At 45.3% G+C, this 16,874-nt stretch overlaps 1 protein-coding gene across 1 annotated transcript in view; it reads left to right on the top strand.

The window, feature by feature from the left end:
- The window catches only part of HLF (HLF transcription factor, PAR bZIP family member), a 35,187-nt gene extending 18,313 nt beyond the window's left edge, over positions 1 to 16,874 (top strand). The window contains exons 3-4 of the mRNA XM_057418506.1: positions 9,440 to 9,660; positions 12,653 to 16,874. Of these exons, the coding sequence (XP_057274489.1) occupies positions 9,440 to 9,660; positions 12,653 to 12,868 (437 nt within the window). The 3' untranslated portion in view covers positions 12,869 to 16,874. The remainder of the gene's footprint in view (positions 1 to 9,439; positions 9,661 to 12,652) is intronic.

Below are 16,874 nucleotides of genomic sequence, written 5' to 3' on the forward strand. Positions count from 1 at the left end.
TTGTAAAAGGAAACCAGACCACTTAATCTGCTTTTGTGGGAATAAGCTTTTAGTAAAGCAGTGTTAAGTATTGTAGAGACTGAAGGTGTCAGAGGTAGGGACATCTTCATTATCAGAATGTTTTATTACATCAGATGTAGGGACTCTTCATTAGGGATTTCAGTGATAGGACAAGGGGTAACGGCTTAAAACTGAAACAGGGGAAGTTTAGATTGGATATAAGGAGGAAATTCTTTCCTGTTAGGGTGGTGAGGCACTGGAATGGGTTGCCCAGGGAGGCTGTGAATGCTCCATCCCTGGCGGTGTTCAAGGCCAGGCTGGACGAGGCTTTGGGTGATATGGTTTAGTGTGAGGTGTCCCTGCCCATGGCAGGGGGGCTGGAACTGGATGATCTTAAGGTCCTTTCCAACCCTAATCATTCTATGATTCTATGACATTGGCACTTTGCCCCCTCCCAAATAAACCCAAAATAGCGGTGTTCCGTACCAGTAGTATGTAAAGTAGGAAAACACACTGATTTGCATCAGAGTGGCATTGAGCTGGTTGTCTGACTGCTGTCCCAGGAGCTGCTGCAGAGGGCTTTGTTCAGGACAGGACAGGCAGAGACTACTGCAAAATGTTCTGTACTGAAGGGAGTAGAAGGGTCTCTGTTAAGGCAACGTTTCAGTGCCAAACGTTGTTGGAAAGTGATTTGGTGTGTCTGGATTGACAACTCATTTTGAAATTTGCAGCTATGGTTACTGGAAGAGAAACCCTGTATTAAACATATGGTTGCTGTCAGTAAGGCTGCTGTTGGCTTGCACTCTTCTTAATGATAATTCTCACTGAACAGGGTCCTCAGTGTATATTTATAAAATGCAGATGATGTGTGTCTTTAAAAGCTCCCATATGCAGTGAATTGATTTGCCAGTTCATGTTGGCCTCAAGGTTACACTCAAATCTATTCTTATTTTGAATATATTGATTTTTTAATATATATCGACTTGGTGTATTGGTCATATTTTTATGATTGATTGGCAATGGAGAGCCAAAATGAGTGTGATAACAGAAGTAAAATCTCTTGTTACTTGTGAACTGGGGGAAAAGAGCTTGAAAGAAACAGCAGCCTCAAATAGCAGTCCAGTTTCCCTGATCCGTTTTGCTGAGGTGCCTTCTGAAGGCAGCACAGTAAATGCCCTGCTCAGGAGACGGAAGGAGGTTTGACTTTGGTGTCTTGTGGCATTTTTATTTCATCTGTTACGTAGTTCAGAATCTGCACAGGTTCATGCAGTGTGTTCGGAATCACAGTTCTGGGCTATGGGTGGTTTGCAGAGGAGGTCCCAGAAGGAAAAAAAGTATTAGGATTCCAGGATTTCTTCAGGAAAGATCTCATCGCCACCCTTTTTCACGGCTACCATTTGAAAGATAGAAACGTAAAGATTTCAGTGTGTGTTGTTTTTTCTGGTGACATGGTTTACCTTCATCTTCCTGCAGGTCACCCTCTATAAAGCATTGCTGTAGTTCTGTCACAAAAGGAGTGTACTTTGCTTTAGCGAGCAAAAAATGTAAGACAGCAAGAACACAAAGCTCCTGCAGCACATAGCTCAGGTTTGTGTGTGCAGAACGGATCGAAAGAGAAGAGATTTGCAAGTTCCTGTAACTCTGCCCAGTGACCCCTTTTTCTTAAGGGATGTATTCAGACAGCAGCTGATAGCATCTGTTGTCTGTCTCTCAGCCTTGCCATTAGCTACCGATTGGGAGTTAAGAGGAAATGTACCTGTTTCACGTGGCTTTTCCATGCCGTTTGAAATCTCACTTGGCTGTGTTTTGATAACACACCCAAGCAAGAAGGGCTTGGGTACCAGAACTGGGTAAGAGATACATGAGTCACGGGTGGCATATGCTTTCAGGATTACATGATGGCTTTCTGCAAGACCTGTTTACTCAGTGAGAGCATGCTGTCCTGGGTGTTCATTACCCGAATAAATAGAACAATGTGAGACGAGCTTACTTGGGCTGGAGCCTTGCAGAGCACATTGGCTGTAGCATGAACCCATCTTGAGAACAAGCGTTGCCTTTGTTTTGAGTGGGATTCCACGTGAGGGTACATTTATGGACGTCATATGAGGCTGTTATCTAAAGCAGAGACTCTATCTAAAATCTACTGTTTCAGACTGGTTTATGAAAGCTGGGTACATAATTGTCCAAGGAAAGAAAAACGGATCTTTTTGTCTCCTTCAGAATAGGTTAAAAATTCTGATGCTTCTCTGGAACCTTCCCTTTAACAAAAGAAAGAAGAATTGTACTTTTTGAACAACTGTAATATGTGTGAATTGCCAATTAACAAAAATATACACAGCTATGCCAAAGGATGTCACGAAGCTCCGATGCACCAGAGAATAGCAGCATCTTGAAGTGAAACGTGCTTCTAAGCCAAATGTAAATCAAAATGAAATACCTGTCTGAATGTTCTTTCCTGCAGCTTTCCTGTCCCCACTGAATGCCATCTTTGCCTACCTTTGTGAGAAAAGCAGCACCCTACAAGGAAATCAGGCATTTAAGAGGGCTGTGGATTTCATGCTTTTCAAGAACGTGAAAATCCCTGTGCAGTGTCCTGGGAGCAGGATCAACCCCTCTGTTTCCACGTGTAGCACTTCTGCAAGGGAAACATTCAGAACAGGAGCGACTACTTTCAGGCGTCTTGCAGTGACTGGTTTGGAAGGGAATGGAAGTTGGATTTCCTGATAGCTTTCAGAAATGGGGCCTCCTTGAGCTGCCTTCACACAGGGCAAGGTTTGCAGAATGCTGATCTTACAGAAAAGTCGTAAATACAGTGGATATAGTGGAAAATTTTACCTGCTGGTGCCTCAAACTTGTTTATTTATTGCTTTTATTACCAGCAGAGCAGGCATAGCATATTGCATGCACATTATTCTAACCACATGCAGGAGCTGCAAATCAAGCCCCCAAAAGCCTGCACTCAACTGAAGGCCACGTGTGCAGCTTCAGATAGAACTCCCCCCCCCGCCCTTGTTTGCTTGGATCTCGCAGGCTTTAATTACATTATATCCTCTTTTTCCCCTTTTCCCTTTTGAATGCAGAAGTCAGACCATCCTCTGAGTTGAGGAAGGAAGCGGTTGTCTGTAGGATCTTGGATCTTGACCTCATTTACTGCAGATGTGAGAGGATGCGGGGAGCGGCAGGAGGAGAAGGGAAAATCCGGCAGGAAGGACAGAAGGATTTTATCTAGAGAGACTGGGTTTTGCCACAGAGTTTTAGCAGAACTCCGAGCAAGCCGTTCGATGATGGGAGCTTGCGCACGGCGTGCTTGCTTCCCGTACTGTGAGGAGCCTAGGCTGGGGGCTTGTGGGGAAAACCTGTTTCTGTGAAGCATGCAGATGTAGCTAGAGGAAACTCCTATAAGGTTCCTATTTGTGTCTCTAAAGGAGGTTGAAACAAGTTGTGGCAAATAAGGTACGGATCCATTTGGATAAACCAAATGGGTCAAACGAGTGACTCCTAAATGGAGGAAAGAGTCTGGAAAAAAGTAATGTGATCCAAGCTTTAAAGGTTGTTGCAACCATGACTGTGCTGCTTAAAACTTGATTTTAAAAACCAATTGAAAAGACAGCCTGGATTTTCTCATGGGCCACCGCAACAACAAAATCATTGGAAATGAGTATGAATGGATCTGACAGCACCCTCAGTGTCCTGCTGCTCAGATTGAGTGGAGTACTCTCACTCTTAGGAGCTGAAGGGGGACAGGGCACTTTGCCAGTGCACTGTTTGCTGATCAAAGAGGATCCATGGGACTCGGGCATCTGGAGCTGTGTTTGTACCATCAGCACAGGTACTCTTCTGCCCTGTTCACTCCAATGATGCTCTTCTACTGAATGCAGTCATCCCAGCCTTTGCTGAAGCAGCCTTCCTCTTCCAGGCTCTCCCGCTCTCCTCTTCGGCCACCAGTCTCCCTCATCCTCACCCCCTTACCCCCTTCTCAGCTTCGAGTCCTGATCACTTAGGGAAACTGCTGCTTTCTCACCCAGCCTTCACATGCAGGCAGTAGATTTCAAGGCAGCCACCAAAAGGGAAATAGCCTTGATCGGGAGCTGCTCTCGCTTCCAGTGCACAGGCCACTAGCACGGTCCTTTGAAAGGTGTGCCAGCAGTTTGTAACAGGTTCAAAACAAAGTGTTTTTGCTAAACCTTTTTCGGGAAACTGTAGAACCATTTTGGCAGAAACATAATTGGCACGCTTAAATCCAAACAGAGCGGTTGAAATCTGGCAAAAGTCTTAAGGAACTGAAGACAGCGTCCTCTAATGGGAAGTGTCAGACAATCTTAGTAAGACTGCCAGTCCTGCCTGTAATAGTACTGGAGGGGCCCAGAGCGGGAGGCACACAGTGTCGAGAGGGGAAATGACAATTCTGTCGTAATTAAATGCACAAGGTTTGTGAGCAGTGCTGATATCTGTAAAAAGTACACATTCTAAAAGCGCTTCAACGTGCCGGTCGGTCAGTGTGTGTTAAGAGCAGTGAGTATGTTGTGGTTGTGTTGGATTAAGATCCTTCTTTCTACAGGAAGTGTTTGCAGTCACCCCGTGTTCAGCGAAAGAAAGTTTGTGTAAGGTAAGCAATAGAGGAATGTCTGCGCCAGGTTGGAGCACTGGTCAGAATACACGGATTGCTAGTTCAGAAGAAAATAAAGCTCCTCTAATAAGTGCTTACATAAATACCCCCAGAGGTGAAGTGTCTTCTGCACCCCCAGGCAGAGTGGTTCGTTTTGTTCTTCCAGTGGGAGGGCTGGAAGGTCAATACAGTGCAGCTTGTCATTCCCTTTAGTGCCTGTATGGATTATGATCTTACTATCTGTGTAAATGTTCCGTTTCTGGAAGACACTAAAATCCTAATAGTAGGAAAATTGGAGAGGAAGATAAAACATTGCTTATAATATTGTAAGGGAGGAATTACAACCTGATAAGATATCGTCCTTAGATATATCTGGACTTCCAGAATACTCCTTTTGCTTCACTGCAGGTGGAGACTGTTGCCCCGTGTTCTGCAGTGAGGTAACTTCTGGAGGCTGAAGGAGTTAACACAGAAATAGATGACAGATTAGTGTGGGACAGGCTGTGATTTGGAGTAAGAGAACTATTCCAAATAGCTGGCCAGGCCCCAAGCGGATAGACAGTTTGGAAAACTTATCGGCAGAGCCGTGGCGTTCTCTGGAGCAGCTCTGGGTGAGGATTATCTGTCAATTTAACTGCCGCACTATAGAGTCTGACTGACATTCCCAAAGTGCCTTTAGTTTATATAAAGAAAAATGATTAGCAAACACATATTTTATCTCTGGGCTGCTAATAAATTGAATAAGAAGCTCCTCTTTTCTTTCCCTCCAATACATGCGTGAAAAATAGGGGAAAATATTTTGATTAGAATTTCCACTCCCTTTTCTTTTTGTCGTCGCTGTTCTCCAGCCAGCTGCTGAGCTGATGAAAAGTGTGGAAGGGCTGTGAGAAGGGAGATTTTGTGAAAATGAGGCTCATTTTCATGGGAGTTGACTCATGCAAAATTGAGTTCCACATAATTTAGCAGGGATCTCTTGCCGTACAGATAAGTCTGTCAAGCAGTGGTTGCAGTTGAAGAGGTTATTTCCGTCTTAACTCTCCTGGGCACAGCTGGAAGGTGGGATGTTTCAAAAGGGGGAAATTAAAAGTGAGGATGCAGTGACTGAGCTCCCCACGATACCAGGTCAGCGTTTTGGTTTTGTAGGTGTAAAACAAAGTGACTGGACTTCTGAATAGTGAATGTTAATTATTGCAAGCAATTAAAAGCTGCTGTTCTTTTTCTTTCACCAGCCGTTGCTGACCTAGATAACACAAGTGAATGGCCTCAGTTCATTTCTCTTTGAACAAGGAAGCACAGTGAAAATACTGCCATTACGTTGGGTTTCCTCGCTGGCATCTCTGCTGGGAGGAGGACTGGAAGGGCTGGAACAGCCAACCTGGAAAATTTTCTGCTATTGCTCATATCTGCCAGGGCAACACCAAGAGTGTGAGGGAAGGCAAGATGTTGGGGCAGCTGAAGCAACCGGGGCTGCCAAAACCTGGCGGTCCCTTTGCCAGGAGACACCGGGAGCTGTGTCTGTCCTGGCATACTCAGTGTTGCTTGAGTGGAGCTCTAGAGAAGCGGCAAGGTCTCCAGACAAAAGGCCAGTGTTGACATAGTTGTGGTGTCTCCAGGCCACGGTTGAGACACATCACTAGGGTGGTATGAGGGGAAGTTTCCATTAACCATTGTTCCCAGCTTGCATCCAGCACCACCGTGGAGTTCTGCAGCTGGGTTTCCAGAAGAGCTTAACGCTCAAAAGCTCTCATTGCAGCAACTTAAATAGAGGGGCTAAGTTCTTTCCAAAACACTTGGCAGTCCTCAACCCCCATTGAGAACAAAGCTCAGCACATGAAACAGTCCAGCCACTTCACTGTGAAGATTTGGCAGAGTGGTTAAATAACACAGACTGTCAAGAAAGGCATCTGGCTCCCCATGCTGAGCAGTGAGGTGCTTTACCTTCACTGGCCTTGGCGCCTGGTGCTGCGGGCTTCCTCCTTGGCCGATTCCTTGCGCATCGCAGCCTCTGACCAGCTCTGTCTCTGGATGTTGTGACAGCTGTGGAGCTTGCTGATGTGAGGATTAGTCGGCTGCTGGGCACATGACGTTCAGATTGCTTGTGCTTATTTGACCTACCTCTGATTGCAAGGAATTTAGTGCATAAAAATAACACCCAGAACAAATTTGGCAGAAGGATGCACGGCTGAAGAGCCATGCACACAGAGGGAAAGGAGCTTGGAGAGCAGCGTAACATGAGGCCATGTCCTGTACTCCTGCAGTAACAGCGGTGCCAAATCCAGTGCAGCCCACGCTGTCTTGGGTTACAACGAGTTCCAGCACCACATAGATGTAATGGCCATTAGCCAGTAAACTAATGAAGACAGGTTCCTGGCATGTGTTATTGGCAAAAGTTGGTAGAATAAATAAAAGGGTAGCAAGTGCCAGGAGTTGCCTAATGTAGAACGCTGGACACGGCAATACTGGTTTTTCTGCCTGGGGTTTCAGACACCCTGTGTAACTCTGCTCTCAGTGGAGTTCCTGCTCATCTGCAGGAGTGTGACAGGATGGAGTCAGCCTGCATAGACTGATGGAGGCGAGTGTACCCCGCGAGTGAGGGATGCCTTACAGGGCAGTATCTTTTGGGCTTCAGGTGATAACGTTTAGCTGTGTGCATGATGTGTTCAGGCTTTGCAGTGGTGAAAAGCATTCACCTTGACTGAGCTTCACACCGGCACCTGGGATGGCTTACGTTTGCTGAAGCAACCAGGTCTTTAGTAGTGAGAGCTTCTAAGACCCAGGGGAGTGAAATGTGTGCACACAGGGAATGAGGCAGGATCTTGGTTGCTGTAGATTCTGCTCCCAGATCACCTTGGAGATGTGTCCCTCTTCCCTTTATTTGGTGATTGCATTGGTGCAAGCCCTCAATTTCCCATGATTAAAAAGGGCATTTTTGCCCTTTTTCAGAGAGATACTGTAGAATTTCTTGAGGCCAATGATTACAAAGCTCACGTGGTTATGTAATAACAGCACATTATAGATTAATGATAATATGTAAACTGATACTGTGTACCTAGAGCTTTGGCAATATGTAAATACAGGTTCTTTTGTTTAGGGCAATTAGAAAGCTGAGACAGATTTCACAATCCACTTGACTTTTAGAAACACCCTGCATGCTCACCAGAAATAATACAGAAGTATTTAGAGCTGGTGTCTTGCTTCCGTCTTAGCTCTTGCGGTGCATGTGTCTATACATTTGTCTGCATAAAGAACATGTCAGGCTGTTGTGGTACCAGCATGCTCACATCAAAGGAAGCTTTCCTGAGTTTAAGCCTTTAAATAAGCCCGTGTATCCGAAATGAGATTAGCCATCCCTGTGGAGCAGGGCTGCGGCCATGCCTCGGTGCTCTGAGCCGGTCGGGCCGGCGTTAGGGCAGTTCCTGACCAGGGCTTTCCCCCGGCGCTGCTGCGGGGTTTTGAACACGAAGCGCCCGCTAGTGAAAGCCCGCTCCCTTTCCTACAGCCATGGAGACGCATTAATGACTTTGATCCTCCTTTTCTCTTCTCCCAGGCCCTCGCGAGCCTTTCCTGGAAGCTGATGTTATCAGCGCTGTGTTAAAACAGGACTTACAGAAGCCGAGCTGTCCCTTAGCCAGCCCTGTTCTGCGCAGTGCAATCCCCTGGTGCATTTTCTGTGCAGTTCCAGTGTTGTTGCTGTGATCACCTAGATTAAAATAATGCATTGTTAACACCGGCCTTGGCTTGGAATTAGAAACGTTGATCATTTTGCACCCTAAATAGTGCAGATACAGACTCAAATAAGGAAATATTATGCAGTCACAGGATGTTTGTGTCGTTGCTCCGAAAGCCGCCCGTATTTCTAAAGGCAAAGTGAATTAGCTAATAGCCAAAATGGTAAAGAATGGGCTTCAATCACAAGTCCAGCCTCTGAAGCCTGTGGGGCTTGTGCTTCTGAGGCATGTGAGAACTTCTGAAGATTCTGCCCCCAGGGATAGTCCCTGTTTAGGCAGCTGACTTCAGGGTCCTATTTTGGGAACCTTTGGTTGGGATTTTAAATTGGATTTTTAGTGGGAATGGTGCCTGAATTGGTGCTGGAGGATCCTGAAGGCAATATCTTAAGATTAAAAAAGGAAAACTGAGGGGGGATATCGTTCTTTGCTGGGGATAGGCGCCTTCTCATTAGATTTTATATACCATAAAAGAGCAGTGTGGCATGAATCAGTGTTCATTTTTGCAGAGCATCTTTAAGTAGTCATTGTAGCCTTTCATGTTCAAGTTTTCTTCATTGTCATTTACAGTATCACAGGTAGGATTTCAGATCTCCTTAGCGGAGTGCTTCAGCACAGCTTGACAGTGCGTTTTCATGAGGTATTGCCTATTGCAAGTACTGTACATCATTGTAAACTAAATGTACCCCCAAAGGTATCTATGAATAAATCTGTGTATGAGAAAACTGGGAGGCATTACAGTGTGGTGAATAAATCAGAGCTAAGCGACAGTACTTAGGATTTGTTCCCGAGGATGTGATCTTAATGAAGAGGCATGAGTCGAAGCAATGTCTAGTGCAATCAGTGTTGGATTCACTGATCTTATGTGGGCATCCACGATGATTAGCAACCGGATATGGGAACCAATCCTGAACATAACGGCATGAGTATGTCTGAATCTGAATACGCAGAATGGGCAGTCTGATTTTAGCAAGAGTAGATCCCGAATTCACAGTAAGGCTTGAAGAACTAATCTGTGTAAAGCATTGCGAGATCTTCCAAAATCCTTGTTCGGTGATGTTATTTACATGTTTTCTAACGTATGTGGCTTTATCCTTTCTTTCTATAGGTCAGATCTTGCCAGCAAACCGAAACACACCGAGTCCCATTGATCCTGAGACTATCCAAGTTCCTGTTGGCTACGAACCTGATCCTGCAGATCTTGCTCTTTCCAGCATTCCTGGCCAGGAGATGTTTGACCCTCGTAAGCGCAAGTTCTCCGAAGAGGAGCTGAAACCACAGCCGATGATTAAGAAAGCTCGCAAAGTCTTCATTCCAGATGACCTGAAGGTAAATTGGAACTGGTGACGAGGTTGGTTGTGCTCTGTAACAGTTCCTCTCTGAGGTACAGGTTTGCAGCATCAGTCTGGTTTCTCCTGTAAGGTAGATCTGCCAGACTGTGTTGTAGAATGAAACTGTCAGTCAGCGGTTCTGAGTAAGGCTGAGGGGAGGATGTCCCTTATTAGTTATGCAACAGTCGAAATTCATGAGATCAATATTCATTTCCTTCGTATGCCAGAAACTTCCTGCGTGACCTCGGACAAGCTTACTTTGTCCTGTATTGCCCACTAATGAAACAGCCTGTTCATGTTTCCTTTTCCTCCAGCCTCAGGGTGTCCCATCAGCGTAAATGGGGAATTCTGCAAGGAAGAATCTGTGTCTTACAGGGTTCATGGAGGTCTCTGACAGTAACAGAATGAAGTATATTGTGTCTTGTTTGGGAGTTGCTTTAGCTCTGTGCCAGTAACTATATCCCAGTAATGAGTGGGAGCAATATAGAGCAATATACCAGAAGCCTAGGTGAAAGAAACTAAACTGGTTGTAGGAAAACAGAACAAAACTCTTCTGCTGATCTGTGTATTTTAATACAATATTTATAAGAATAATATTACAATATTTTAAAAGAAAGAGCACCCTTGTCTATGCCTCTCACTGCTTCTGAGATATGAAGAGCAAAGAGCATGAGGAGAGCAGCACAAATCGATCAGCAGATTCAGCCCATCAAACAACGGTGAAAATTGTTGTGATTTGCAAAATTCTGTCCTCAACATGTGATTTCCAAGAGGATCTTTTCTATCAGAGGTACTCAGTGCAGGATGCCGCTGCCCCCCAAGACACAGACTGAAGGCTGTTGGAGTTGGTGGGAATCCCTGGCTGCGCGTGTGAAGAGGCTGGGATGCCACGTGTTCGCACCAGATTGATAGCATTAGGGAAAGAAGCTGATGCTGTTTGCTATTTTTATCCCTAAGGATACCGCTGTGCAAGTTAAAAGCACAGAAATCACGATTCCAGTAGTGTTCAGGTGGTGTGTGTTGCTGTCATTTGGTCTGTGGTATCTTCAGCTTCCCTTTACACAGGCCTGTCTGCATCATGCCGTTACTTACCTAGGCAAATTTTACTGCAGAGAATAAAGAGGTGAAGAGAGGTGTGTGGTACAGAAATGGTTGTAAGGGGACAGGAGTTTGGTGCCATTTATCATCTTGAGGTGTCTCCTACGTATCCTTACTCATCAAAGCAAAACTTACCAAAGATGCTGTTGGACTACCCCATGCCAGAGGTGGAAAGTGCCAGCATCTTGCATGCAGCAGCAGGACACATAAGTTTTTGGCCTGAGACTGAGCTAGAAGTTCAGGGTCTTGCATTTCCCTGAGATAATCCCATCCGTTGCCCTTGACTCATTTCAGAGTGCTTGACCCAAGTGCTGCTTCTGCCCTGGCATGTGGAGCGGCTGCTGAGGTCTGGGGGAGGGTAAGCAGATTAGATCAGTCAATCGTCTCTGGGTTGCATGTGATTTTGAAATGCCAGCCTTACCTCTTTCAGGCCTGGATTAAGGGATTTGCCATAGCAATTTGTTAAAATAAAGAGGGATGAAGCCTAGGTGGCACACTAATAAATTGCTTAAAGCTGATTTTTATGGAGTGGAATGAGATGGGAAATTATAAGTAAGATTTGGGTCATAGCTTTTTGCTGCATGCTGGTTTTAAGAGGATTTTGGGGGGTCCCATCTAAGTACAGGTGAAGAGCAATTTAGAGATGGTCTGGCTCCACCATTGCTGCACACCTGGTTAAGCTAAACTGATACAGAGCACTTCTAGGGGACTTCTAGCAGTTGTGTTGCTCTTGCTTTGCCTTACGCGAGCAGCTGGAGAAGATGCAGGCTTGGCCTGGTTTATGCTGAAAGACACAGGAGTGGTGGGGTGTGTTCAGTGCAATGTAGGACCTGGCTCCTGTGCCTTGTCATGGACATGGTGCTGTGCTTCCATGCGTGGTGAAACAGGAGCCACACAAGCACATGGAAGCATGTGAAAATGAAGGGATGACTGGGAGGGGAAGTGTGAGCTCTACTGACCAGGCAAGTTGAGGCCTGAAGGGCTGCATCACTTTGTGAAGTGTCCCCTTACTCTGCAGGGGACTGAATTCACTTCTCATGGGAGATTCTGTATTTACTGCGTTGTTCCAAATCTCTAGAGCTTAATTCAGTTTCGACACAGCATTGAAGCTGCCATTTCACTGAAGGCCACTTCCTTGGAAGAGTGGGAAAAATCAGGTAAAATGCTGTAGCTGCCTAGAGCCTTTGATGCACCAGTGCAGTGATCTCCTAGAGGCAAGCCTTTAGAGATAAAGCTTTGGGAATGTGTTAACTTATGAAACTTCGGTGTTAATGGACTTATTGCTGGCAAAAGCTTATTTTCCCATGCTCAAAGCCTGTTGTGCTCTTTGCGGATGGTACCAAAGCCGCTGTCATTGTAGTGCCAAGGACTCCCCTCCCAGTGACTAGGGTGGAAACAGGAATGCTCTGGGGCTCTGCAGAGAAAGAGCTTTGAACATGAAAAAGAGCTGCACAGAAGATGAAATGGATGATACCAGTGAAGAGAGTGAACCAGGTGTTGGCTGGCAGAGATGAGCAGGGACATACAAGAGGTAATTAGCACCGCTCCAGCAACGGTAGGCAGTGAGTCATGGCACGCAAAGGTGGATGTGCTAACTAGGTCAGCCGAGATGCATTGTGCTGCTGGAATATCGCTTCCTTTTCCTTGGAGGAATTCACAGTCAGGAGGATGGGGGGGTTGGTGTAAGCATTCTGACAGAAGGACGCACGAGCATCTGTGCTCCCCGGTGTCCATCTGTAACGGTTGTCCCGGCAGCGCCTGGCTGAGCCGGGCAAGCAGGATAAGTGAAGTCATCCCCGGAGCCGAGGCTGTGGCTAAGAGCACATCCTGGTGGCTGCTCGGTTTACTGAAATCTAACGCCCCGTTTGCTTCTCTCCGTGTTTCATGAGCAGGATGACAAATACTGGGCAAGGCGCAGAAAGAACAACATGGCCGCGAAGCGATCGCGGGACGCGCGCCGCCTGAAGGAGAACCAGATCGCCATCCGCGCCTCCTTCCTGGAGAAGGAGAACTCGGCTCTGCGCCAGGAGGTGGCCGACCTACGGAAAGAGCTGGGCAAGTGCAAGAACGTCCTTGCGAAGTACGAAGCTCGACACGGGCCCCTGTAAATCGAAAAGGGGGGCGATGGGGGGGGGGTTCTTTCTTCTTTCTTCTTTCTTCTTTCGTTGCGGGTTGGCGTTTGACTAGATGGACGATGTGTTTCCTGTTTGATAGCACCACACCCAAACCAACCTTTCTGTCTTCAGCACTTTACCAGAAGCAGAAACAAAACTGACTTAAACGTTAACTTCTTCTTTGGTTCGCGTATGCGTGTACCTGCGTACGTGTGTTCACACGTCTGTACCCGTGTGTGTGCGTGTGTGTGCGTGCGTGCGCATCTCAGCACTTCCCATTTGTATGAAGCCCTCTTCAAGAGGGTGCCACGTTTTTACCTGGACTGGTGAGAGCCACCATAGTAAGCTTTTTATTACATACAGTTTTTTTTTCAGTGCTGCTTCAGAGTAGGGGTTTTATGTTATTGTAATCAGCTCCATCCCGAGGGACTCGGAAAGATCCCAGTATAAATTATAGAAAAAAAAAAAGGAAAAAAAAAGAAAAAAAAAAAAGGAAAAAAAAAGGAAAAAAAGAAAAAAAAAGTAGATCTCAGTTTTTTGGAGAGTAACAAGCTCGTGTTTGAGTCTGTCTAATCAGAAACGTTAACACGCTAATAAAGTGCACACATAATTTAGTACTACACTGCAGAAATATTAATTTATAGATTGCTTTTGTTGTATTTTAAGTTTTGGTGGTAATTGTCTTCAGATTTAAAGTGCTGTTAGACTGAGTTAGCTGTACTCATTATAGAGCCCATAATGGCTTCTCTGTAGCTATTAAGGTTCCTTTTCTTTCCACAGACCCCAGGTAGGTAGGAGTCCTGTCGATGGACCACAGAGTGTGTATTTGCACTGTCTGTACCTGAAGCAATAATCCTGTTGTACGCTAGCACGCATGCTGCCCGGGTGTTCCCAGTGGACGTAGGATGGTTTCCCTCCCCAACAGGAGTTTTTCATGTCTTTAACAAAAAGCTAAAGGTAAAAGCCACCTTCACGTGAGCATGCTGATTGTGTCCCTGCTCTAGGGAGCGCATGTGTGAGAAGCAGGATAATGAGTTGAAATGAGAACAAAATCGATAGTGTCAACCCAGAGCCGATGTCGAAATCAGAGGGGCTTTTCTGTCTTCAGTTAGTTTTGCATCTTTTCAAGTTCCATTTTGTGGTTGAAAATTAAACAAATACCCTGATTAACTTGTTTTTTCCCCCCATGTTTTGTAATATATTTTCTGTGGATTATATCTTGCTGTTTTAAAGATCACTTTTATTCAGTTAGAAGAAGTCACTGGTTTGCAAAGCCCATTTTTCCTAGTGATTGTTGTTCTGAGTGTGACATGAACTGATGGTTCTGAACTTTATTGTTTTAAACTCTGTTTGCTTCTGAACATGTTTGTTCTAATATAAAGTGGACTTCTGAAAAATGAATGTAAGAGACACTGGTGTATTTCAGAAGGGGATGGTGTTGTCATATACTGTGGTTAATCCAATCAATCTAAGTGTTTACTATAGACCAAAAGGATAGAGATTATAAAGTGTATAAAGTTTATACAGAATAATTATAGTATGTTCGTTTTGTACAGTATTTTTCAAGTACAAATACTGACAATGTATTTTGAAAGACAGACATATATATAGCAAAAAGGAAGAAAAAGCTATTCCATGTTTAAAACTATATAGCAAAGATAGATATATATTCTCCATATTGTACAGAAAGGAAATGCTATGGGGTTTGTTGGTTGGTTTTCTTTTCTTAACTAATTCTTTAATATTTTAAGCCTACTGCTGGCACACCGGCATGTTCTGTGCTTTACATTAAATTTTGATGGCAGTAATATGGCTTTCCAGGATGTTCCATATTACTGGAAAAGAGAGACTTCTTTATTATTTCCCATCCAAAACACATAAAGGAATGGTTTAATAGGGACAAAGCACAACCTGGATTTTAGTCAACTGTTGATGGGACAGGACAATGTTTTGTAAAGGCAGAAAAATGATGTATAAGACAAGAAATGTCAGTCATTTCTAACCTGCTGCTGCTGCTAGAATCTGTTTCCAGCTGGAATGTTTCTTACAGCTAGCTCTGTTTGGGGTATACAGTTGTACGTGCTGCATCTGGTTATTAACAGGTGAGGAAAACATGGTGCTACGTCTTGCTCACAGTTCTCGCAGTGTTTTGACCTTATTTTCAAATAAAGAGGTTGTTCATTCCATTAAATCATTATTCATGCTTCAGGAGGTTGATACAAAGGACTCCCCATTTGTTCAGCATTAAAAATACCCTCGCAGGAGTGGCTTCTTTCCAGTATATTTCCTCAAATGTACCCGAGTTGTCAGCAGCCCTTAACGTGCAGGACTTGCAGTGGACCATTCATTCAGCAAATTGACTTTCCGTGTGCTGCAGCAGAGTTTAAAGCGCAGTAAGTTCTTTTCTAAAGGTCAGTGTAAGCCACTGGATGCAGGGGTAGAGAAACGAGAGTGGCGGTGTTGGGCACAACCCAGTGTCTGCTGCAGCCTCTAGGAGATAAACTTCATTTCTCTTCTTAGAAGCAGCGTGACCATGGCAGGGCTCAGCGCCTGCTGCTGTGAGGACACTTTCAGCAGCAGCACAGCAAACGGCAACAGCTTAGAGTCACCCTGACAGTGGTTGTTGTTGGGGTGACGCTAGAACAGGCGATGGTGTGAGTGAGATCAGCTGTACCGAGCCCGAGCCGTCGGTGGGCTGTGGTGTGAGCACAGAACTTCCTTTAACATGGAAAAGGCAGCTTGGGAAAACAATCACAGCCGATTCTTTTGTTTGCTTTGGGCAGGGAAGGGGTGGGAGATGGTGGTAGTTTTTGTAGGCTGGAGAGCACAGATGTGTTAAGTCGCAGCCACAGAGGAGCACAGAGGTTTCCAGCAGCTACCTCGTCCAGCGGTCCCAAAGCTGCTGCCATGCCTCCCGGCCCCATCCCGCTCTGCGGGTGGACAGGAGGGCAAGTGTGTGGCTGGGGGCTGGAAACGGGCTGAGGGGGAGCAGGACTGGCTCTCCTGGTGCCTCCAAAATGCTCACCATTAAAATGAGAGGAAAAGCCGAGGCAAAGGATGGGGGCTGAAACTCGGAATAGGTTCTGTAACCAGTACCAAGTAAATCCAGGCCAGTTCAGCTCATTTCCAGTTCCTGAGGACAGCTCAGCTGGGCTCATCACACCTCTGGTGGCTTTGTTGCTCATGAAGGAGCTTGTAGGTATCTGAAATAGTAATTTTATAAAAAATAGAAATATATATATTTGCAGAATAATGACTAGCTCGTCTGAATAATTCACTGACTTGTATTAAACCGTAAACAAGCATTGATCAAATTCTGCTTTCTTTTCTGTTGGTTTTTTGCTGAAACTTAGAAGTGAATCATTTCTACTTACAAAGGAATGCCCTCTAAAATCAAATGGTGTTTGGGACGTGTCTGTGAGCACTGCAGGGCTCTCTGTGGGAAAGCCCATGGCAGACGAGGCTGGGGGGGATTATTCCTTTTCATTTCCAAATGGTTCTCAGGGCACTGACCCTCACACCATGGGAATAGCGTTTGGACTTGAATCCATAAAAGCAAGAAATTCCCAATGAAAGGCCAGTACCAGAGGCTCCGTGCTTGGCTGTGCTCTGTAACTGCACAGGAGGTGAGTTCAGCAGGGCCAAGGGACCCGGCGTTTGACTCTCTTGCCTCTGTGGGTTTGTAATGCCCCCATTGACGCTTTACAGCTGTTTGTGCATGTGACACACTAGAGATGTGCCGTTCGGTTTGATTTTGTCGACTTCTTTTTATATGTGAAGAGAAAAACAAAATGTATTAAAACTCACAAGTGATCAACCATCGTATTTCTGGCAACACCACAAGGCAGCGTCTGTTCCAATCCAGGTTTAGCAGCGAGCTCAGCGGAGCTGTGTGACATGAGGTGGATGCAGCCTGCGCTGCTCAGCCCAAATCCTCTCTGTTTTTATTTTATTTTTTGTCTGTTAATGTTTAATAAACTTTGAACTTTTTCTTCTCTCA

This window comes from Pezoporus wallicus, unplaced genomic scaffold (genome assembly GCF_028554395.1).
Source record: "Pezoporus wallicus isolate ANWC-B61680 ecotype Strahan unplaced genomic scaffold, APGP_CSIRO_Pwel_v1 contig_3710, whole genome shotgun sequence".
Classification (NCBI taxonomy): domain Eukaryota; kingdom Metazoa; phylum Chordata; class Aves; order Psittaciformes; family Psittacidae; genus Pezoporus; species Pezoporus wallicus.